This window comes from Mastigoproctus giganteus, chromosome 1, assembly GCF_048544385.1.
Source record: "Mastigoproctus giganteus isolate SK-2022 chromosome 1, ASM4854438v1, whole genome shotgun sequence".
In the NCBI taxonomy this organism is placed as follows: Eukaryota; Metazoa; Arthropoda; class Arachnida; order Uropygi; family Thelyphonidae; genus Mastigoproctus; species Mastigoproctus giganteus.
Window position 1 is genome coordinate 163,794,484 of NC_143575.1, and position 26,605 is coordinate 163,821,088.

Consider the following 26,605-nt stretch of genomic DNA (forward strand, 5'->3'; position numbering starts at 1 on the left):
TGGGTGCAGGTTAGTGCCTTGCACTTCAGTATACAATAGTAGAGACAGGTCCGGCTCCACGTGCCCAGGGTCGGGCATCAGCCTACAGCTGAAGATATCAGCTGTTTCCTGATGGCAGAGTGACCTGACATAAACAACATACTAAGTTCATAAACATTTCTTTAATACAAGTTTAACCTTTCCTATACAAAATTTGACTATTTTTCTTTAGATATAATTAGTGTAATTTATATCTAAAAATGCTCTTGTTTTGAATATTCAATTTCTTAGCTATGTTTCAGGCCCACTTTACAGTTATCTGTTTTATTTAAAGAATTAGGTGGAGATGGGCATATGCCTGGGAACCACCCCGACACAGTATACACACACACACACACACTCCGTTTAGGTATTTCTTAAGTGCGGACATAGTCAGGTTTGTGAAAAGCCAGAGACTTGCCTGGTTGGGACATACTATGAGAATGGATAATAGCAGAACAACTGAGTACAATGAAATGGAAACCTACAAGGAGAGAGACCACGAAAAAGATGGATTGATGGATGACGTAGAAAAGGATTTAAAGACCATGAGAATAAGAAGTTGGAGTAGTTTGACGTTTGACTTCTGAGAGGGCTTCTCGACGATGTTCCACCAATGGAACGTCGTGGAGAAGACTAAGACTCACCCTGGTTATAATGCCAGAACTGGCAATGCTGATTTCTGGATCGCTTGTGTTGTCTGATTTTGCGTCCAGGAACGTTGTAATTGAGCACATGAACAATATTTACGAATATGTTTTGAGTTTTTAGATGCTTTTCTTTTTTTCAAATAGGCAAAAATCCTTGAAAACGAATTTTAATTAAATTAAACGGTAATTAAAAAGTATTTGACAGTAAAAAACATGCTAAAAGTGAGGTATGGAAATCGTTTCGTGAAATACAAGATGCAACTACCGAAGAGAAAAAAAACGTGCCGTTCAGTGCATAAAATGCCAATCTCTTAAGTTTACTCTGCCAAAAACCTGGAACTTTGCATTTAAGTGGTCATTCTTGTAAAATCAGTGCTGGGCAAAGTAACACAGAGAAACACATCCACCTTCTTTATGAGTACCGCAGAAAGTAAACGACAAAGTAACTAAAACTTGTATCTCGCTATGTTGCAAAAGCATTAGACCCTTTTATGTTCTGACTGGTTCTGGCTTTATAGAGTACTCCCAGTTTTTAATAAAAAGAAGGTCACTAAGTAAATCTGAATGTTGGAAATTTGTTACCACATCCTACTACAATTTGCCGCAATGCACAGCTGTGCATCAGACTAAACTACAGTTCGCGTATCATCAATACCATTCTAAGAAACACTTTCAAAATGAATTCCTGGAAACAAACTTACCGCGTGTTAACATTGGAGGTTAAAGATGTTATGACATACCTCAAACAGTGGTCTTCTACATCACCTGAAAACCACCGGTCATCAAAGGTGCAAGTCACATTTGTATAGCAGAATAAACAGGTGCGAATCATTTGATGCTAATTATCAAGATATTGAAAACAATCTAATTAACGCCAAGAAGAAGGTAAAATTTTTCGTTCAACATTAGACCCTACAGATGCTGGTGAACTTCCATACACCATTCAAGGACGCTTCATTGCAACTTGAAGCAGATACATATGCACACTTCCGCTTGTTCTGCCAATAAAATTTAATGTGCTAGATCACTTAAATATGTTGGTTTCAGACACTAATGAACTGGCTGAATTAAAAATCGCGCTTATTCTGAATGAAAAATTCAAAGCGCATAAATATCACGGAGTCACTTTGTCCTTGTGACCAAATTTCTGATCGTTAAGATTGCTTTCACGCGAAGAAGAAACAACAAAGGGTGATGTTCCAAATTTAATAGAAAAGTTCAAATATGATGAAGAATTGCGAACCACTGCCTTTAAGAAATCTTTGCGAGGAAAAAATGTGAGCAATAGTGACCAAAACATAAGAAAGAAGCAGAAGGTTTTGAATTTCAGCATGTTCGAAGACGCAACCGAAAAGTCAAGAAGCTGAAATCGAGAAATATATGCATATTGACATAAATCATGTTGAATTTCATGACTTATTTGATTGGTGGAGAAATCAAGTTTCTATTGAGAATTGCCAAACGTGTACTTTGTGTACCTGCACCAGCGCAAACAGCGAAACAAATTTTAGTGCAAGCAGGCTCGCTGTGCAGGAGTGTCGAACCTCTAAGTTGTGAAAATGTTGATTCCATTGTTTTTACACAACAATATTGAAACAAAATGAATCAGCAGGACGTTCAGCTTGAAAGTACATACATACGTCGAATGCAGTGAGTTGAGAATTTATTTAACTCTTCATTAATTCACCTTTAAATGTTTGCTACTCCATGTTTATTTTTAAATATTTTTTACGGATTTTTGTAGTCCCCCCCCTCTGAAATACTCTAACCTAAAAGCACTGCAGATTATATTTACGTGAATTTAATAGTCTATTCTTTAACAGTAAGAAAGAAAGCTTTGTACATAATCATTACAAATAATCCACTTGGAACCCAACACCACAGTTTTCGCATCATTGAACTCTTTTTTTTTTTTTTTTTTTTTTTTTTTTTCCTCATCAGTCTATTTCGCAATTGGAATTGTTATTACTTCTATGAAAATACATCAGGGGGAGTTATAAATAACTTGATTAACCACAAGATACAGCTGTGATGTAGGAAAACATCATAATGAAATTGACGATTTGTATGCAAAGGATTTGTATCGATAGCCAAGTTATGAATTCTGAACGGGCTCAGCGGAGGGACAAGTACGGATCAGGTAGGTACAGTGTTCGGATCCAGCCAGATAAAATTCTGGCCTGTGCAGCCCTCCACTACAACTCAAACCAGTATGCTACTGCTACGCCCACTTATCGCTCGGCTATGTAAAGTTCTTTCAAAAATGAGCAGTGCCACCATTGGATTAAATGGGGGCTAGCTCAGGGACATCAACCATTTAGGGTGTCTCCCTCTTTATATATATATATATATATATATATATATATATATATTCTCTATCTTGTTTTTTATAAGAATTTTTATGTTTATTTATGAACAATAAAATTTTTAAATAAATATTTAGTATTACTCACTAAAAATATGTAGTACATCGACTATAAGAAGATGCATCATGTTATTAGTCCGAGTATCCATTGGAAATAGGGGTGATTCAAAAAGGACTTTACAACTTCGTAAGTGTACAGAAATTTATTCAGGAGAATGAACCAGCGAGCGCCAGCGGCTTGCATTTCAAAAATGGCTACTTTCACAGGAGCCTTCTTTTCCCATGAGATAACCATCAAAAGTATCGTGTATCTGGATATGCTGGAAAAGTTTCTCATTCCACAGTTTGACGAAGATGACCACGAAGGACGCTTTCACTTTCAGCAAGACGGAGCACCTCCTCACTACCTGACCGAGAGAAGGGAATTCCTTAATAACCATTTCCCAGGTCGGTGGATTGGTCGAGCAGGGCCGTTAGCATGGCCACCTCGTTCCCCAGATTTGACACCTCTAGACTTTTTTCTATGGGGTTTCATTAAAGACTGAGTGTTTGTTCCAGATTTGTTTCATTACAAATCTGGCCGAGCTCAAAACTAAAATCACGGCCGCAGTTACAGAAGTTACGCCGGATATGTTATGTCGTGTTTGTGAGGAAACCGAGTTCAGATGGGATGTCTGCCGTATCACTAATGGCAGTCACATCGAACCAAAATGACTGTTCTCGGTAAAACTTGATGTTTTTTGCTATAATATGACAGTTCAATAAATTATATAAGTCTCCTGAATAAATTTCTATACACTTACGAAGTTGAAAGTCCTTTTTTGAATCACCCTGTATATATCCTTCTAGGTGAGACTATATAAGACAAAACATACAGAATTTCTTAGTATTTTTCGGTCACCGCAATATATTCTACGAACATGTCCAATTTTAGTTATTTTTACGGAATGTCAGTAAATTTGCGGATGGTTAGCAAACCCTGATTTCAACCGTTCAGCTATTCCCAATAAACAGTTTATACGCAAGTTTTCTTTCACTACCAGTAGTTATTTCAATTCACCACGGCCTCGTAATTTAGTAGCCGACGTAAAAGCAGCTCGCGACATATTTAAGCTCGTGGTGGCGCGAGGCTATTCAGTTTAACCGTTGATTTAACATGTAAAAGCCCCGTGATAACATAACAGTCAATGTCCAGCCTTCCTTGCTCCGTGCTTTTTAATTAAAATAAATTCAGTTATAACTGTCGCATTAAGTTTCAGCTTATTATCATTCTTCGTTTCGGTGTCCATATTTAAGTTTATATCCTATGCTACCCGTTGGTCTCCGTTAATTTTAAATGGCAAAAGCACCAGGAGAAGTTACGCTGCTATCACATCCCCAAAACGATTGGTACGTTTATTTAATGATGTTTAATAGATTACTACTTTTTTTTTTTTTTTTTTTTGTAACTGCTTCCGATTCAAGGATGACTAAATTGATCTTCTAATTAAACCAGTTGTGCTATTATATGCACGTATCTGGCAGTAAAAAGTGGTCTCTTCCCAATTATTCCTGCCAGAATTTTTAATGCAACTAATTATAATAATAAATAAATAAAATAAAATAATATAAACCCAGCCTGGTGAGGATCTTTCTGTTATCTCCAAACCAGAGATGGTCAAATTGCTATTCAACCCTGCACAAGTACACAACAAATATAGAGGTGTGAGTTTTGAATTTCCAATTTTACGTCCAAAACACGCTCTTTATTATTATTATTGCTCTTATATTATTTCTCCCTGATTGGGGGTTCCACCTCATGACGGGTATTGCTACCAAATAGACAGAGTGGTTGTTATGTCTGGTGTTACTGTTGGTCGAGGAACTCTCTGAGAGAGTTCCTCGACTGAGAGACCTATTGCTGCTAGGCTGTTATGTAGGGTCTTTGGTACCATAACTGTGGTTGACACGATGATCGGGATGGTCATTACTTGTTCCATGTGCCACATCTCTTTGATCTCCTGTCTTAGGTTCGTGTACTTCCTGATTTTTTTCCCCATGGGTTTTCTGCAGGTTGCCAGTGTTGGGTACCGCTATGTCAATCAGATAGGTAGAATTTTGCTTCTTGTCCACAAGGGTTATGTCCGTCTGTTGTGCGGGATTGTTCTATCCGTTATTATGGCAAGGTCCTAGTACAGTATGGTACACTTTCTTTGGTCAACTGGTATTTCCTCGCTAGCTTCTGATGTATTATCCTTGCTACCTGGTCGTGTCTATGGGTTTACTCAGTCTGGATGTTCACCTTGCACCCCGCGGTGATGTGTTGGATCGTTTCTGAGGCCAGGTGGCATCGTCGACATGTATCATCGAACACTCTGGGCTCCTTGGCGTTGTATTTTCTATAATTTCTGGTTGATTACCTGGTCTTGTATGGCGAGCATGAATCCTTCAGTATCGGGGAAGAGCGTCCCGCTTGTGAGGCATGCATTGGAAGCTGTTTTATCTATGTGATCTTGATGGAGATCATTGTAGTGTCTACCATGGAGTGTCTTCTCTGCCCATCTTTCTAGCTTCGTTTGTACCTCCTGGTTGGGGGAGGGACCCTCGCTTATGTTGAGTGGGGTATATCAATTGTCTATCTTCCTTATGGCCTGGTGGAGTGCTGCTGTGTGTTTCTGGAAGCAACCCTTCAGTTTAACTATCTCTGTCTTCTGTTGCTCAATGAGGTCTATCAGGCCCCTTCCTCCTCCTTCCCGGGCAATTGTCAGTCTCTCCATAGCAGATCTCGGGTGGCAGGCTCTTGGTCATCATTGTCCTTGTGTTTCTCATGATATTCTCCAGCTCGGTGTTAGTCCAATCTATGACCCCGAAGGAGTATGTTAGCACTGGGACTGCATATGTGTTAATAGCTTTAACTGTATTCCCTCCATTCAGCTTTGCTTTCAGCAGGTTTCTGAGCCTCTGATGGTATTTTTCGGTCAGGCAGGCCTTAATTACCTTGTGCTGTAACTGCTGAGCCTGCATCATCCCCAAGTATTTGTAGGCTTCTCCCTCTGCCATGGCTTCGATCTCTTTACCAGTCTGCAGCTGGTAGTTTTGGTTGACTAATTTTCCTTGTAGCAATCCGTGGGTCTTGCATTTGTCTACACCAAATTCCATCCTAATATCATTACTGAATTCTTCTGGAGTAGTTGCTGGAGGTGCTTCTCGATTCCTGTGTGAAGTTTGATGTCATCCGTACACATCAGGTGGATGAGGATGTACAGGTTGTTCCTTCTTTGAGGTTATATTACTTAACACATTTACTTAACAAGTACCGGGAGAATTACTTAACAAGTACAGGTTACTGTTGAAAAAAAGCCGTGAAATAGGGTTGAATTTGAAAGTGTCTGCAATTCTGTCCAGACACGATAGGAGAGAGTATATGATGAGAGCCTTGTCGATCAATTCGGCCTTGGAAAGATTGTGCAAGGCTGAAGGGGTAGAATTTTTTTCAGCCTGGACTGTACTTGTTAACAGGAGAGACTGCTTCTACACGGATGTGATACACTTAAATAGAAAAGGTGCAAGAATATTTGCTGATGCTATAGAGGCAGTGTTAGGTGGATCGGAAAACTGCTAGCTTGGGAGGACACAAAGACTAATAGATTAACAGCAGCCATTGGCAGAGGTGGAAGTGATTCTTGCACTGCTTCTATTGGAATGAGCAGAAGCCTGAAAAACAAGATGCATGATATTTCAGAGACTGCTGGAAGCCATTGCGGTACAAGTAAACACATGGGTTGTGTTAGGGTAGCTAAGAATAGAAACAGGTGCAGGTATACTTGCGTGTACACCAATGCTAGGAGTTTAGTAAATAAATTTGATGAATTTGAGGTATTGCTCAAAACATCAAAGGCAGATATTGTTGGGATATCAGAGACGTGGTGTCACACAGATATAAGGGATGCACAACTGGAATTTGGGGAGTACAACATCTACAGAAAGGATAGATAGGATAGGAAGCGGGGAGGGGTTATGCTATTAGTTAAGAAACACAAAATCCAAGGAAGTGAAGCCAGTCGACATCGCTGGACAGTGCAGTGTTGAGTCAGTTTGGTAGATCATTGGGAGATCAAAATTGAGAGTAGGAGTGTGCTATAGGCCTAATGACTCTGATGAGTATAATAAGAAACTGTACAGGGAAATAGAGTGGGCCAGTAAATCAGAGTCTTATAATGGGGGATTTTAATTTCCGAGATATTGACTGGAATTTGGGTGCTGGTCACTCACACACTATTGTGTGAGACAGCAAGGCTTTTGTGGATTTATTGGATGATTGTTTTCTACATCAGCATATTCGGGAGGCAACTAGAGGGAGTAATACTCGTGATTTGATTATCAGTAGTGATTCTTCATGCATTAAGAATCTGCAGATAAATGAACCACTAGGTGGCAGTGATCACAGTGTGCTGAAGTGGGATTTACTCAAAGAGGTAACTACCATTAGGGGTAAAGGGAAGGGTTATTGCTTCCGTAAAGGCGACTACGATGGACTGAGACAGTATTTAAATTCTATACAGTGGGACCAACTGATGATGTTACCAACAGCAAATTCAAAATGGGAAGCATTCAAAGAACTTATCTTGGAAGCTACTAGGCTTTACATACCAACTAAGAAATATTGTTCAAGGTTTAGGCCTAAATGGATGTAAGATGAACTAATGGACATATGGCAGAGAAGAAAAATGCATGGGATACATACAAATTAACACGTGACACAGAAGCTTTTATTTATTTACACATGACACATATTTATTTGTTGAAAAAAAAGGATGCGTTTTAACTACAGTCTGATCTCATGAAATTTTTTACAATCCAAAAATCATCTTAAAAAAAAAAAAAAAAACGACAAAATCTTCAATAAAACCCACTGATAAGAACCGGCATACAAAAACGCAACGTCATGACCTTACATTGCTAGGCGCTAAACACGAGTAAAAGCTTTGAATCATCCAGATTCAACAAAGAAAATGCTATCCAATCCAATGTATTAAAAGTGTCCCTTTGATACCAACTGTAATCTGCATGTGGCAGTTCCATAATTCCATCCTAACACGGCCCTGCTCGCCGAATATTCACAACTCAAATACAGAAACGCCGGACCACTCAACTACCTACGTTTATCGAAGTCGTTACCATATTAATTAACAGCAATAGGTCGATGAGGCCATGCTCATACCCAGCCATAAAATGGCGCCGTATGAGTAAATGTCGTTCTACCGTTAGTAGACCGACAGATATGAAAGCAGGGGCGATGTAGGGCCATGCCATCGTAGGAAAAGGAAACAGTTTCCGAGAGCCTGGTTTGATAGATGCAAAAACATAACTACCTCAATAAGAAACAACTTCGGGGGGGGGGGGAGGACATATTGCGTTTGTATCAGGCCCATAAATTATGGTTGAGCTCTCGAACAACATGGCACGGTTTCCCCAGTTCTATGAAAAATACATATGAAAAAATATAAATATATATATATATATATATATAACATAAAATAAAAAAAATCCTTTGAAAAAATATCAATTCGTATGAAAAACTGCGTTTTATAAAACGAAAATATCCTCTCTTGATATCACTGTTTTTGCCATAGTAGTAGTGGCACTTGATGCAAGAAAGCAAGTGTAGGAGCTTATGCAGCATCAGCCAAAAAAAAAAAAAAAAAAAAAAAAAATCACACCATACCCTCCAAATGCCTGTCCAGTTCCTCCTTAAATTTATTTAACCTATCAACTTCCACAACGACAGATGGAAGTTTGTTCCAGCAATTAACCACCCGCTGGCTAAAGGCAAATTTCCGCACATCTATTCTACATCTATCCTTTCTTAATTTGAACTTATGTCCCCGTAGGTTCGTATTCTAGATTTTAACTGTCACCATATGCTTATATTTCACTATAATCCCGGAAAATACAGCATGCTACTATAGCTATTTCAATGAAATATTTTTTTACTAACTAAACGATAAGCGTAATGTCTAAATGCCAATTGGAACTTTAATAGCAACGTGAACAGGAATTTGTTGCTTTTATCACGACAAAATAGTTAAAATAATAATGAGCATAAAAATTCATGCTAAAACAACAGATTATTATAATTAGCTAATCCACCTAATTTTATTAATTAAACAATTGTAAAATTTCTGTGACGGTATCATAAATTTCAATATTTATTCATTATAATATTACATTTTCATATTTAATTAAACAAATAACTTACCGAGGTTCACTGGCCTTTTCACCAAATAAATGGTACAAGTTATTGTACCGAGAAAAAGAATTTTAACTACATACTGTAAAGTTAGAGAAAAAAAGTTCAGAAATTCTAAAATACCTTCGACTCCAGACATTGCTATGACAAACGAAGCACGCTAAAAACCAAAAGACTGTAAAGTGCCATCTGGAAGCAAAGGGCAAGCAAAAAGGAAAAGCTGTCAATTATACAAATCACATTTTGATTTGTATAATTGCGTTCATAACATCCATTCTTATTGATGAATATTCTTTTTTATATTGGTATTTGTATTAGTTTGCTACATTGCTCGAGATATTATATTATATTATTATAATATAATACTGTATCGTAATTATTATAATGTATTATAACGTTTTCATGGTATAAATCCCTCCCCACAACACAAAACATCAATGACGTCACCGAGAAATATTCACAATTCAGAGTTCCCACACTGTTTCGATTGTGCAGCGGTAACAAACTAAAAAAAAAAAAAAAACTATTTATTTTATGGAGACATTGTAGTCGAAATTTTTAAACAAAATTCTTAATGTTCCTAAAAGTAAAATAAAATAAACCACGAATACTTCAAAAAAGAAAGTTATAGTAAATTGAAAGAGAAGGCGTTGCGTGATTAGTTTCCATTTGAGAAAGAATAATGTCACACTAATAAAAACTATAAACATGTGAGATTAAATTGTTGTCATTGAAAAATTGCAATTAAATTGACAACACTCAATATCAACACTTGAACATATTGGGCGACGACGTTTCGGCAGAGGCGGATCAAGCCAAATGGGGGCCCCAAGCGGTAAAAATTTCGGGACTCCTTTTCCGAATTATGATCGTTTTTCAAAAAAAAAAAAAAAAAAAATCTCATTATGAAAAATAGCGGCCTGTCAGGACAATTTGCTTTTAAACTAAAAAAATTACAAACCTAAATTTTTATTTTATATGTAGCCCTCTTTCCGCATATTATAAATCGCATTTAAATTTAAATCAAATTATTATTTTGGGAGGGATCGATTTTTTTGTGTAATTAAAAAAATATATATTTACTTAATTTGGGCCTATTTATGCTATACTAGTTTCATTCCCTGATGTCCAGTTAAAAGTTAGAATCCCGCCGAAACTCAAATAAATTCCCTTCAAAAGCTTAAATAATACCGCGTTATAGGAGGGTTGATTGTATTCAAAAAAACATAATTTTCCACGAATCCTAATGAAAAGACATTTTAAGACTTCGGGCCCCTTAGTGTTCCGGGCCCAACGCGGCCGCTTAGTCTGCTTACCGCTTAATCCGCCTCTGCATTTCGGGAAAACAGCCAGGGTCCTGAGAGCTGGATATAATCATTCTTCCCTTCTTTTCTTGGTGATTCACCCCTCCCCCCCCCCCTCTCTCTCTCTCTCTCTCTCTCTCAGGGTAATTCAGAAATTTTTTTTTTGGCTGGTGCAGCATAAGCCTCAGGCTTTCTTGCACCATATGGCTAATAATAATAGCCGCAGACTGGTAAAGAGATCGAAGCCATGGCAGAGGGAGAGGCCTACAAATACTTGGGGATGATGCAGGCTCAGCAGTTACAGCACAAGGAAATTAAGGCCTGCCTGACCGAAAAATGCCATCAGAGACTCAGAAGCCTGCTGAAAGCAAAGCTGAACGGAGGGAACACAGTTAAAGACAAAAACACCTATGCAGTCCCAGTGCTAACGAAGTAGCGCTAACATACTCCTTCGGGGTCCTAGAGTGGACTAACACCGAGCTGGAGGATATTATGAGAAAGACAAGGACAATGATGACCAAGAGCCGCCAACACCACCCGAAATCTGCCGTAGAGAGACTGACAATTTCTCGGAAAGAAGGAGGAAGGAGATAGACCTCATTGAGCAACAGAAGACAGTGATAGTTAACCTGAAGGATTATTTCCAGACACGGCAGCACTCCACCAGGCCATAAGGAAGATAGACAAACGGTATACCCCACTCAACCTAAGCGAGGACCCCTACCACAACCAGGAGGCACAAACGATGCTAGAATGATGGGCAGAAAAGACACTCCATGGCAGACACTACAATGATCTCCATCAAGATCACATAAATAAAACTGCTTTCAATGCATGGCTCACGAGCGGGACGCTCTTCCCCGAGACTGAAGGATTCATTCTCGCTATCCAAGACCAGAAATTATAGAAAATACATCGCCAAGGAGCCCGGAGTGTCCGATGATAAATGTCGACGATGCCACCTGGCCTCAGAAACGATCCAACACATCACCGCGGGGTGCAAGGTGAGCACCCAGACTGAGTAAACTCATAGACACGACCAGGTAGCAAGGATAATACATCAGAAGCTAGCGAGTAAATACCAGTTGACCAAAGAAAGTGTACCATACTGCAAGTACGGACCACATGTAGTACTAAAGACTCAACCCACAAGCTGTACTGGGACCTTGCCATAACAACGGATAGAACAATCCTGCACAACAGATCGGACATAACCCTTGTGGACAAGAAGGAAAAGACTACCTATCTGATTGACATAGCGGTACCCAACACTGGCAACCTGCAGAAAACCCATGGAGAAAAAAATCAGGAAATACACAAACTTAAGACAGGAGATCAAAGAGATGTGGCATATGGAACAAGTAATGACCATCGTGTCAACCACAGGTATCGTGCCAAAGACCCTACATAACAGCCTAGCAGCAATAGGTCTCCCAGCGAACACCTACAAAGAACTCCAGAAAGTCGCAATCCTGAACACCTGTAGGATAGTCAGAGAGTTCCTCAACCAACAGTAACACCAGACAAAACAACAACCACCCTGTGTACTATAAAGCGTTTAGGGCGTAAGCCTCAAGCTATGGAAAAGTCTAGACTATGTATAAGTATAGTGCGAAGGCATCAATAATACATAGCGAAATCTAAAAGAACAGAATATTAGCAAAGCGGCATCGTTTCAAGTTATATCTCATATTGTGAATACCTTCACAACGAGTTGCCATGATATTGCACTACTTCGAATAAGTAACGCTTTATCTGAGGAAGACTAATGTTACTTATTCTCAGATGGATACCACCACCCAGACGGGACCGTTTTGAAATATGGTATGGGATAAAGTTCTTGGTTATCCTCATACTATCCCTATTAGACTTTGAAAAGAGATAAAGATCTAGGAAGGTGATAGTAAGAGAGGTAGAGGAAGGAAATGCCGTAGAAGGAAGAAAGGGACAGTTGCTCCTTCGACTCACACACAAAGCTCATATATTCCTCGAATAGGCAACGCTTCGCAGTAGAGAAGATTGTTGTTACCTATTCGAGGAAACTCAGTGGCCATCAGGTCCTCCCCCCCCCCCGAAACGCCACCGTTTCAGGGCTATTTGGCCCTTCTTCGGTGGGTGGGTAGGTACCCGAGTGATGAAATGATGGCAAAATAGTTAGGAAGTATAATTCCACAATATGAGAGATGCCTGATGGTATATGAGGTATTTAGACTATAAAGCGTTTAGAGCGTAAGTCTCAAACTATGGAAAAGTCTAGACTATGTATAATATGTCTGGTTGGTGGTGTCCATCTGAGAATAAGGCCCCCCCCCCTTATTGTCCGTCTGGGGGGGCCTGATGGCCACTGAGTTTCCTCGAATAGGTAACAACAAGCTTCTCTACTAGGGAAGCGTTACCTATTCGAGGAATATATGAGCTTTGTGTGTGAGTTGAAGTAGCTGAGTTTCCTCGGGTAGGTAACAACAGTCTTCTCTACTGGGGAAGCGTTGCCTATTCGAGGAATATATGAGCTTTGAGTGTGAGTTGAAGGAGCAACTGTCTCTTTCTTCCTTCTACGGCATTTCCTTCCTCTACCTCTCCTACTATCACCTTTCTACATCTTTATCTCTTTTCTAAGTCTAATAGGGATAGTATGAACTTTATCGAGAACTTTATTCCATATCATATTTCAAAACGGTACCAGGGGGATCCTGATGATGTCCGGAGTTTCCAAGAATAGGTAACAACAGCCGTCTCCACTAAGGAAGCGTTGCCTATTCGAGAAGTTTATGAGTTTTTGAGTGGTGTGAGTTGAAGGAGTTACTGTCCCTTTCAGTCTGCTACACCGTTTCTTTTCTTCTTCCACTCCTACTATTACTTTCCCTCTACCTTTTTGCTTTTCTGAGTCTAATAGGGACAAGTGGATAGTCGAGTTATTATCCCACACATATACAAATAGCCCTGAAACGGTGCCATCTGGGTGGTGGTATCCATCTGAGAATAAGTAATATTAGTCTTTTCCTCAGGTGAAGCGTTACTTATTCGAAGTAGTACAATATCATGGCAACTCGTTGTGAAGGTATTCACAATATGAGATACAACTTAAAACGATGCCGCTTTGCTAATATTCTGTTCATTCAGATTTCGCTATGTATTATTGATGCCTTCGCACTATACTTACCACCCTGTGTACTTGGTAGCAATACCCGTCACGAGGTGGAACCTCCAATCAGGGAGAAATAATATAAGAGCAATAATAATAATAATAACACTGTTTCCCGTACTACTTGGAGAATGAATCCTTCCTTGTGTCCAGGAGTGACCCCCCCCCCCCAGACGCAAAGAAGCATCCGAGCGGGTTCGGATACTTCTTTGCGAATGAATTTTTTAATGATAATTAAGAATTTTGTGATATTTAAATGAAATATTCTAAGGGGATCGCCACAACTGCATAAATAATCGTGCTTATTTGGAGGGCCGCGTGCTTTCCGTCACTGTGGCAGTGGCAGATTTAGGCGTACGTTTATTTAGATTTTCTAACATTTGTCATATCCACAAGCAATATTTAGGCAGAATTCAGGCAGTCTGAGGGGCACCGGAGAATATATTTCGGAGACCTTAAAAATATGATTGTTTTTGAAGGGGTCCAAGACCAATAGGCGATTGCACTGTTACAGGCTCCCCAGCGACTGAGGAGCCCTGAAGTTGGTGTAAATTTTTTTTTTTTTTTTTTTTTTTTTGTTAGGCGCATCAGCAATTTAAGCCATATTGCACTTGATGTAATATGCCTGTAAATCGCGTGTGTTCTGTGGTCGATTTGCTGTTTTCTGGACGAAAAACCCGAGTTTCGGGAGAAAAAACTATACTCCCTCGCCTGAGACAGAAGGAAGGATTCAATCGCAAAGAAATATCTGACTAACTCAGCCAAGTTTTGAGAAAGACCCATAAAAATTCTTCACGTCATCTATGGGATTCGAACTCGAGGCTTTTCTACCCGGTGTGGAGAGGACTGTGATTATACCAAAAAAAAAAAAAAAAAAAAAAAAAAAACTATTATATTTAGGCCACCCAAATAATTAAATTCATCCGCCGTGCTGTGCCTTGTGTCTGTTAATTGCGTGTGTTCTATGGTCGATATGTCTGTTTGCTGGACGAAAAACCCCACTTTTGGGGAGAAAAACCTTGCTATCTACGCCTCAGACCGACTAACTCAGTCACGGAGTGAAAAAATCCCATTAAAGTTCCTCGCGTCATCGACGGGATTCGAACTCGGCCCTTTTCCACCCAATGTGAGGACGGTGATACCATTGTGCTACCGCCCAGACACTGTGATTATACCAAAGTGCAGCAGTGGAGTTACTCCATGGTATCGTAGAGTAACCGCACCTGCAACTAGGAAGGTCGCAGAGTAGTTTAATATGAATGGGACACGAAGGAATGAGGGACAGAAATAAACAGATTTAAGGGCAATAAACGAAAAGAGCAATGCTTACAAGAAATGAAATATAATTAAAATCTACAATGTCATTTCCCTAACCTCTCCTCCCTCCCCCACACACCCTGGGCCCTTGATGAACTGTGCCACTGAAACCGCGAATCCTGCGTTGCACTTATAACAGTAATTTTATTTTATGTCTATTTGTTATTTATTAATTTTTTTCCTAACAAGAATCATTCTATCCTTGGTGACACGAACGCAAACTGTGCAGTTACGCAAATCCGACATTTTTTTATCTTGAGTACATGCATAATACAAATTTTTGTATTGTAATACACACAACACACACACACTGGCCAAAGAGATGCAAAGAAAACTGTGATGTGTGGTGATGACGTGTTACTTCGCTGAGTAGAAAGATTACACAGGCACCTCGACTGCAGTAATCTGAAGCCAGAATGGGAAAAATGCGTGATCTGTCAGACTTTGAATAAGGTCTTATCGAAAGACATAACTGGTTTCTCAAAAGCATTCATCTCAAAGGTTTTTAATGACTGGAAAGCAAACGGCTCTCCCACATTTCAAAGGCGTAAATGTGGCAGAAACACAATACTTCAAGAGCGAAGTCGTCGAACTGTAAGGGGACTGTACGGAAAAATAGGATATCCAACATGCAGCAAATATCGTCTGATTTCAACTAAAATCTAGAACTGCCCTATTTCAACAAGTACCATGCGCAGGGAATTTAAAAAAATTGGGTATTGGTATTGGCCGCCTGCCTATTCGGAAGCTACTTTTTTCAGAGAAAAAAAAAAAAAAAATCCTCTTGCAGTGATGCCGAGAACGTCATGGTTAGACAATGGAAGAAAGTCGTGTGGTCAGAGGAATCACGATACACTTTGTTTTGCACTGATGGTAGGCAGAGAGTGTGGCGAGAACCTCACGAAGCGATGGATCCTGCTTTTCTTGTAAAGACAACCCAAGTATCTGGAGGGTATCATGGTATGGGGATTATTTTGTTGGCACGATTGGGTCCACTGATACCGGTGGAAGGTCGAATGTTATCCAGGGCATACCTGAATTTTGTATTATATCTACTGCACCCTGCAAACATTACATTTTTTTTATTTTATAATATTACATAAATGTAATATTACATTTACATTTATGGCTGAAAATGCAACAGTGCATCGTGCCAGAATCGTGCAAGAATGGAGAACATGACACGGATTTCCATCATCTTCCCTGGCTCCCACATTCACCTGATCGCAATCCTATTGAGAATGTATGGGATATGTTAGAGAGCTATTCGGCAACGAAGTCCTCCTCCCTCAACTTTTTCGCAGCTACGCGATATTTTCTGGAAGAATGGTTACAATATCTGAACCAATGCAAAAACGCACTAAAACACCTTATAAAATCTATGCAGCGCCGCACGCTTGCTGTTATCTGAAACAAAGGCAGCCCAATTCGATACTAAATAATGGTACACATTTTTTTGCCTCTGTGTGTGTGTGTGTGTGTGTGTGTGTGTGTGTGTGTGTGTGTGTGTGTGTGTGTGTGTGTGTTAATAAATTTGAACTCTTTCAACAATGCATACAAATTATTATATTAGGGTCATTCGTTATGGATTACATTTACCCATATATGTATTTTTTATGTAAAATGCATGTATTCTCGTTTCGATTTACCTGTTTTTCTGAACAAAAAACCCCCCAGTTTCTGGGGGGGGGAAAACCTTGCTATCTATACCTGAGACCGACTAACTCAGCCACGGAGTGTAAAAACCCATTGGAGTTCCTCGCGTCATCGATGGGATTCGAACCCGGGCCTTTTCCATCAACAATGTATGCACACTGGTGAAAAAAATAATTTGTGCAGGGATCCAACCTTTTTCGGACAGCAGCTAAAACCTAAAATGCTGAAATTCGCCCACCGCATTGGTTCTTGCGGCTGCTGATTGCCGGATGCACTTTCTATTTCTTAAGCAAGTTTCGAAATAGAAATCAAATTTTGTTAAGAATATTTATATTTACAACTTAATTTTTTTTGCATTTAATAATTAAATACGAAAATCCAATAATTATTACATGATACTAATATCTCTCTTTCTCTATACATTAAAGAAGTCTTTCTCTTAGTGATATTTATTCGAGCCAATGGGAGAAGAGGGCCAGGCAATTAGGTCATTACAAATGCAATTAATTATTGACAACTGCCTCCATAACGTTCACCAACCTCGTGCATGTGCTTCATTGTCTAACATTTGAAGTTCCATTGTAAAGTTTTTTGTATATTAATGAATATGTTATATTTGTAAATAGTTTAGTATTTTGTAAATATTTTAAATATTTGTATAGTTTGCAAATATTTCAGTAAATTTTTTAGCCCTGCTCTTTCGGATGCAAGGTAAACGCAGGTAATTAATTACATAGATCATTTCCTGGTTAGATATCGATCAGTGCGTTTCGACAGATATGTCGTTTACGTAGAAAAGATTTGACTTACTCGGTATACCTCTACATTTTACGTAGAAAAGTGTGCGCGGTCGTGGGCAAGCAAAGCAAGCAGGGAAAAAAGCTCCCTAATTTCTTATTAAAAAAAGTTACCTTTATTGTTTGAAATAATGCAACTCAAACAATTTTTTCTAGCACTTCAATACGCCAGGGTTTTGAAAGACAAGGAAATACAAAATAAAAGTTGAATGTATTTACATTCAATAAATGTATATACAGATGGAGAAAAAATACATGCATAATAAAAATAAAGATAAATAAAAGTACAGTAAATTAAAATACAATATAAAATGACACGTGAACTGCCATAAAAGAATGGTTACAATATCATTTCTCAAGCTAACAGGATGCAGAGAAGTTGCACATATTTAAATTAGTCAGTTTGTAGGTTTCAATCCTAGGGGAATCCAGCAGTGGAACAGAGTATGATCTCATCAGGTCACTATGATGCATGTGCAGTAAAATACTGATGTTGATGGTCTAATCCAAAAATCTATATTTAGTGAGAACCAACAAAAAACATAAAGAACCTGGCTTCCGTTTTTTTTTTTTTTTTTTTTTTGTCTTTGTATTGTTCTGTATCTCCCGCAGCATTTCTGCAGGTAGAAAACGATCAGTGATTTAATAGAGAGCAAGGGTAGAGTGATGTGGTATTCTCTGCTAGTATTCACTCCGGCATTTGAGAAACTGTAATATCCTGTGATCATTTTGATGGCTGCAAGGAGTTTCCAGAATATCCATATTCGTTTGAATTACACAGTTTTTAAAAATGGCAGCCATATCATAGGTGTGTACTCAAGCATTGATTTGGTGTTTGAATGTCAACCACTTGAGCAACCAGTATTGGTGGTGTTGATAATGTAGAGAGACGACTGAGCTGTTGAACCCCAGACTTCAACTCCATAGATGATAGCTGGATGTATCACTCTATGCACATATTGAATGGAGGTGTTTGGATTTCAGATCTAGAGTAAGTGCTGTTTGCTTTCCATTTCTGTTTGCAAAATACTCTGCTCGACAAAATTAACAGAATACGTAGAAAATGTGTTGTAACTCGTGCAGCTTGCAATGAAGTGGGACAAAATTTGGTAACCATAGAATAACAATGAAATGGGGAGACCTATAGAAACTTCGGACAGATATAAGGGACATTTATAGGGATTGTATAAGAATTACCAAAGAGGTTACATTGCAGAAGTCGATACAAGATGCTCGAAAATATGGTCGCGTTACATCAGTACAGTGTATAATCCCCTCCAACGGCTAAGTAGGCCTGACAGCAGTGAACCGTGCTCGATATAAGGGTATATATAAGATTATTTGGCAACAAATCCCATTCTTCCACAGACATTAGCGCACCAAGTGACCTAGGAGTTGGCTGTCGGCGTGCAATGCGACACCCAACGGGGACCCACACACATATTGGATTGGATTTAAGTCTGCTGATCGTGCTGGTCGAGGCAGTCGTGGATACCTTAGTTGGATTTTTTCAGTTTCCTAGACAGGATATATATATATATAGGGTTAATTTTTCATAAATTTAGGGCCTTTACAATAGTTACCAGGTGCTTCTGTTGTTTATCACATGGACACACATTTACCTCTTGCAAAAATGAATTAATGACTTGCGGACACTGTGCTCGTTCGGGGTATATAATTATTGTTTTTTATTTTCTTTTTGAAAATTTAATTATTTTGCTATGATGCTGTCCATTTAAATATTTTATTCTAAAATTGTTAATTATGTTTGATCCTTTGGGAACAGTTTTTTTGTATTTTTTTTATGCTAGCCCCTTTGAGGGCAGAATTAACTGGTCTCCAGTTTATTAGGATTTTCACCTGCTCTTATCTAAATTTGGGTTTCCTGGGTACGGGAACTGCTGGCATCTGCAAGATACATACTTACACGTTGTTTTTTAATTACTTTTCTAACGAAATTTGAATAATTTTTGTTGTGAATAAATTCTGGAAATAAAACTAACTTTAGGCAAAGAGGGTGATCACGTCGAAAAGCGCTTAAAGGGGCTTGTTTGATGTAGGGGCGCATTCATCTTTGTTAAGAGAGGCTACAGAGGGAAAGAGGTAAACAATGGATGACTAATTGATTGGGGGGGCAGGACAGTTACCCGAAGTAGAGCGGGTGCTGCACTTGAGGTAATTGAACAAAGTAAGAATAGAGGCAGAAAATAGTGACCGATATGAGAGGGACAATTTTAGAAAAGTAAAGCGGTTATGGCTGTTAGGGAGGCAACCGTTAAGTAATAGCCTCCTAGGGACACTTTCCCCGCAAGAAAATCCTAGAGCTTTAAACAGGAAGGTTCGGAGCTCTAGTGCAGCAAGGATTAGAATTTTAAAAGGGAAGAATAAAGAGTCCGATGTTAAAGTGCACCCTTTTAAATTTCAAGGGAGATCACTTCTAAAAAGTGTGACAAAAGGGGTGAGTGGGCATAGATTGTGAACAGGAATGTTCTAGATGTCTTGGAACATAATACTGTCCTCCGCTATGAACATAGGTTCCGACCAATTAGAACGAGGTCTAGACAAAGTAGAGGGCCAGGATCGAATCAGAATGAGGATGCTGTAAAAAATGGAAGGTGATTGGCTAGAGAGAGAGAGAGAGATGCAAAAGGAAAAAGGGACGCAAAAAGATATAGAAAATGGGCTTTTTCTTTTTGGTGTGGTGAAGAAAGGTTGGTCGAGGTGAGATGTCTGTGTCGAGGTCTGTGTCGCCTGATAAACTGTCTGAAACCACCATAGTCGCCTTTACGAAGGCAAAAACCCTTCCCTTTAGCCCTGATGGTAGTTACATCTTTAAGTAAATCCCACATCAGTACACTGCGATCACTGCCACTTAGTGGTTCTTTTATCTGCAGATTCTTAGTGCATGAATAATCACTGCTGATAATCAGATCAAGAGTATTACTCCCTCTGATTACCTATATATTGTAGCCAGTCTCCTGGGTTCAGAGGTGGACTAGGTGAAAATTTCTTATCCGGGAAAACTTGTAGCGGCCTCATACTAGTATTTATGGCCCAAATCACACCGTCTCTGTCTCACCGGGATTTCCCCGGTAAGTCTTTAAGTATGGCCATTTAGCATCTGGGTTCAGCTGGATTAGAAATTACTTGTGTAGGATAGTACCGCAACGCCTGACGCATTACTAGCCTTACAGTGGAATACGGCATGTCCACTTCACGAGAAACAGCTGGCACACTTGCGCTTCCACATGGAGATTGACTCGATAAATCCACGACAGCCATAGCCACATCTTCAACACGAGAGGAGTCCACTCGTTTTCGATCTCTACCCTGTTGAACCATAAGATGTCATATCGCTTCAAATTTCGCAATCATTTAGCGGACAGAACAAACAGTCATAGGTCCACACCTCGTGCGCTTCTGACGCCGGAATTCTCTGATAGCCGCAGCTGCATTGTTGCTGTTCTGAAAGTACAGCTTCACTAATAGCGCCTTTTCCTGCGACATTGTTGGCACTGCGGCTGTAATGCAGGCAAACATCTACTGTATGATTTTGAAGAGACTGCTTTGCGTTTATACAGTACAGTAGAGATGAGTAGTGTGATGTGGCAATAACTTACAATTATGCAAATAACTTACGTTATTTGCATAATCATAACTAAGATAGTTACGCGTCATACAGCGACAGCGCCATACAGTGACAAATTTTGTAACTAATTTTTTTTTCCCAATAAATGGCGAGCGCATTCTTTATTGTACCTGTTGTCCAAATTTCTCTTCAGTACGAGCCTTAGTACTCGCTCCAGAGCCCTCTACATAGGGATACTTTAATTTTAACATCTCCCTGTATTTGAGAGGTATACAACGTTCTAAATGAACCAGGATTGTTATTCACCACCTTTTCAGTGATACCAGGATGTGAAGAAAGCATCATATCGTGCAGCCTCAGTAATAGGAAAAATATACTTTGTTAAAATAACTTATTAAATGCGATTTATTAATATTTTTTATTTTTTTTATTTCATTTTTAAAGCCATCATCAAAAGAATGGAACTAACAATACTAGGCGTCACTGTGCCATGTTTGGTGCTACGTGGTTAACGACTCTTCAGCGCTTCCCAGACAGGTCTCTGAGAGGCACAAAATATCATAAAACTAAGACATGCCCAGAATCTCAAGGGCACTCATCTCGTACCTAATAATTCCAGAGTTTTTATAGAAAATCCTAAGGACGGTTTCTCACGAAGGTACACGTATCTACGATACCGATAAACCATTACAGCTAGTGGAGCCTTTTAGATGGCGATACGTGTCGCATACCGTGTGATGATACACAATTCGAGTATGGCCTGAACCTCTGTCGCCGGCGATGTTAGCGGTATTAGGCGGTTGCTGCATTGTTGTTTACCATTGCACCATTCCCACGGATGATTCTTTGAACTTAGATTAAATTGCCACCTTTATTTATTTATTTTATGTAAGATTTTTGTTTTTATATGTGTTTTGATATGGTAATCAGGGCCTTGTTATCATAAAATCCAGAAGGCTACTGCATAAAGATGACAGCTGTGAAGGAAGCAAAATGACTGTAATATTACTGGGATATTTTCATGTAATAAATGTAAATGAGCAGCAATTTCTACTTTACATCTAGCCACTTAACACAGCTTTGCTATTAGGTTTTAGTTTAAAAATAAAAATAATAATAATAAACAGAAAAAATATACTTTGTTAAAATAACTTATTAAATGCGCTTTATTAATATTTTTTATTTTTTTTATTTCATTTTTAAAGCCTTCATCGAAAGAATGGAACTACCAATACCAGGCGTCACTGTGCCATATTTGGTGCTACTTTGTAATACTATAGCCTTCAAAATTATGCGAGGAATCAGCTTTTCCATCATTCCAGACCACTTTCGTCTTTTAATTGGAGAAATCATTGCGACATTGGAACTTTGCACTGGTTGCGCAGAGTTGGGTGTGTTTCTATTAGAAATTTGTTCTAGGATAAATTTTCTGGTTATTATTTTCTTGTTAGGAGAGCCAGATTTTATAATTTTCCCAATAACCTCAATTTCTGCATGATTTAACGTTATATATAACAAATTATATAGGTCTTTCTATATTGCTAATACTGTATTTAAATAAATCTTCCTTTGTTTAAAACGAATGAAAAGCTTATGAAGATAAAACATTAACTTATGTTTAAGAAAGATAAAATCAAATTTTTTCAGTGACTTTTTAAGAAAGAAAAACAAGTTTTAACAGCTTAGTTTGGTTGTTTAGAATTAACTCCATGGCAGTTAAAGCCACGAGGTATCTGTATTCAATATTCAAACTGTATGTGTTTGGTCGCCTTACCTGTTTTGAAGGATGAAACACCGTTTGCGATGCCAGGGGCATGGTTTTTCCTTACCGTAGTGGGTAGTTCGAAGGTCAGTGAGATTGTTAACTACGGGAGGAAAGCAAACACTTTTTTTTTTTTTGGCTTTTGTAGCGACGTTTAGTCTTTTTTTTTTTTTTTTTTTTGTTAGTTGTTGGCGCATCGGCTTCTGTGGCCATATTGCACCTCCCAAGGTTTTTGGCATTTTGTACTCTGATCCAAGCCCGAGGCGGGTTTCAGACCCGCAACCTTTGGGTTGCCAGGCAAGCCAAAGGTTGCGGGTTTGAATTTACCCACCCGGCTAGCCCGGTCGGCGACGTTTAGTCTTGTTACACATGGCCAATATTATTACTAATACTAACACTCTGCATTCAGCCTACAGTAATTTTGTTGGAGTAAAAAGCGTTAAAAGGATATTATTATATTTCGGAGAACTAAAAACAACTGGCAAAAAAATAGTTCAACAGCAAAAAGATTTTCGATGAAAGAATATATAGGCTCAGCAGTTATGTAGGCATAATAAACATCAAATGATGCTGCTGCTGCATCACAGCAGGTCTTCACACTTAACTATATCAGGTGCTCACCCCATGGTGAACGAAGTGGATTACCTACAGGGCCGGCCACAAGCAAGTTAAACCGGTTCTGTTGAACAGGGCCCTGCGCTCAAATGGTCTAAATAACAATACCATTCGTGTATTTTCTGCATTTCCATCAACGACACTATCGTCATCTTAATGTCTAGTTATCCACATTATCGTCACTCCAAGAGTGCTTGCACGAGTCGACTTAAAAATTGTTAGAAGTAGAGCTATATTTCATTCTCAATATGTGTTTCGTTTGATATCGAACATAGGACGTTATTTAAAATTGTAATTTTTACGTTACACTCACGTTCAGTAATATCTGTATTATTTTTAACTTCTGGAGATAAGGAAATAACAAACAGGGTCCGCAAGTAATTCTTGAACAGGGTCACGCCAATTGTAGGCCGGCACTGATTATCTAATTAGGACATCTGTCGATGTGGAAGATGGTGAATTAGCATCCCTATGTAAGCAACATGAGCTGCTTAATTATTATGCAAAATAATTAATTTTCTTTGACAGTGAAAATATAGCTGTTATGTTGGTGTTTGTCAGTGGTGAAATCTTGACGAAAATTACCTTGATAAAATTCATATTCATTAAATTTTGATCAAAATAATTAGATTTCAAAGTATCCAGTTTATTTAATGCTTATTCAAATTATGATATTTCTTATATAATAAAAATATCTATTTAAAAATTAATTTTAAGACATCTTAAGATGAATTAAAATTTGCGTGGCGTTCTTGTTTCTGAGAACTTAAATTTCATCTTGTGTGAAATTCCCCATAGCTCTCAGTATGAAAAGCGTAACAACTTCGTACGCTAGAGCAATGGTAATTTGCATCTTGTCGTGCAAGTCAATGTGATAAAGTAGCAGTTGTGGGACATCGTAAAAATATCATGGAGTTTCAAAAGGGCATGAAAGTGGGAGTTCGTGCGTCGAGTGCTTACGTATTGCATGTAAATATGCATGTGTGTGTGTGTCTTGGTATGAAGGGTGGCTCCTAGACAAAAAAAACAAAAAAAAAAAACAAAAAAACTATTATATTTAGGCCACCCGAATAATTAAATTCATCTGCCGTGCTGTGTCTTATGTCTGTTAATTGCGTGTGTTCTATGGCCGATTTGTCTGTTTGCTCGACGAAAATCCCAGTTTCTAGGGGGGGAAAGCCCCCCCCCCTAGAAACTGCGATTTTCGGAGTGAAAAAAGCCCATTAAATTCCTGGCATCATCGACGGGATTCAACACGGGTCTTTTTCACTCGGTGTGGGGAGGACGGTGACGATTTCACTGTGCTACCGCGCAGACGCTCCTAGACCATAAGCCCATCTCCACTTATTACTCCTGTGATAGCTCAGACCCTCTGCAAAACAGGCGGAAAAAAAAGGTGTTGTGTCAGGCCATTTCGCCACCAGGGACCAACCACCACCTGGTTCCACCATTTTCCGTGTGTGCTATAATGCACAAATCTCGCACCCACCGGATGAAGTGCTATACCGGAAAGTGCCAGAAATGCTGCCCCCAAGGCTGCCCAGACTTGGAGGCCAGCAAAAAAAAATTCCAACTAGGAACAAGGTACACTTGTTGAAACAAAAGCAACGTTATACAATTATTTACATGTAAATAGCAAACTCCTGTCTTATTTTAAAAACTTTGGCCGAGAATTCCTGAAGCAAAGCAAAGATGTTCTAGCTCTGAACCAACAGAGGTAAATTATTCTCCGTGAGGTTTGATAACCTATTTAGTGATTCCTGCCTGTCTGAAACATACAGTCCGCATTCAAGGATGACGTGTCTCCAAGATTCAACCTCATCGCATGGACAGTAGGGGCCACATTCTAATCCTTTTTCAAATAGTTTGACCCTTAAGCCATGTCCAGTGATTAAGTAACTCGTCGTCATGGTGGGAGCAAACCAAGAAGACACCCTCTTGTTCATTACAAAGCTTACAATGAACCCTCTTGTAATGGTTCCAAACTCACTCACATCGCAACGTTGCTGCCAGCGATTCACAATCCCGCCCGAAATTCTACTTTTTTCCTCCTTTATGTTGTTATTTGGATTAGAGGTGACATTCAGTATTTGTAACGGCCTTCCGTTTTTAAGTTATATACAATACATCGGAAAATAATGTGTAAATTCAAGGGGATGGTACCTGCAATAACCTGCAAGGCATTTGTCGACACAGTCCTGGGAGTGCATATAACTGTAAGCAGCATTGTACTTGCAGGGACAGAAGCTTAGCTTTAGTTGTAACCTTGGTAGCAGCTGCAAACCAAATACCAGCACCATAAACCACAATGGGAAGAAATGTCGTCTTGTAGTACAATATCAGAGTTTTTTTTTGAAATTCTAACAACTGTAGCTACAAACCTTTTGATTTTTTCATTGATTTTAGTGACAGGCACATGAAGCCCGAGACGATCATCTAAAGTTAAACCCAAATACTTGGTGTTTTGTACATATGGAATTTGAGTACCATATATAGGGTTACCTTTGGTGGCCTTCCATAATCGAAGTGGTGTTTAAACACCATGAAATTGGTCTTGGTGACAGAAATCTTTAGTTTATTTAAACTGGACCATGCCAATAGATCATTCAAAACTGACAAAATTTTTGTTCCAGAATTTGTCTTGATCCTCCCTGCACAGTCACCACCAGGTCATCTGCATATGCAACTTCGATGAACCCTTCGCTATCCTTTGTCAGCCACTGGTCTAGCACTGCATTCCAGAAGAGAGGTCCCATGACTGAACCCTGAGGGCAACCTCTGGAAACGATAGTCGTGTATGATAAATGCTTTGCACGTACTCTAATTTGTCGGTCCTTAAAGTAAGATCTAAGGACTTTGAACAGGTAGTCATCACACTTTGCCATTTGCAGTGACCTGAGGACACTCTCCCACCAGAGGGATTCGAAAGCACCCTCAAAGTCAATAAAAACAGCAAGAACATATTTGCTGTTTGCCTCCTGAATGTAAGTCAGCCAGGTCGAGATTGCATCCTCAGTGGATCGTCCTTTTTTGAATCCGAACTGGCAATCAGAAGATAGTTGATGTTCTGTGAATAATTTTAAAAATCCTTGGGGCAATCATCCTTTCAAATAATTTGTCAAGATTGGCCAATAAAGAGATTGGCCTGTATACTCTGGGGT

General features: G+C 39.1%; 1 protein-coding gene across 1 annotated transcript in view; it reads left to right on the forward strand.

The window, feature by feature from the left end:
* AQP (aquaporin) overlaps positions 1-26,605 on the forward strand; it is a 118,038-nt gene that overhangs the window by 37,010 nt on the left and 54,423 nt on the right. The window contains exon 2 of the mRNA XM_090374822.1: positions 22,273-22,458. Within this exon, the coding sequence (XP_090230948.1) occupies positions 22,287-22,458 (172 nt within the window). The 5' untranslated portion in view covers positions 22,273-22,286. The remainder of the gene's footprint in view (positions 1-22,272; positions 22,459-26,605) is intronic.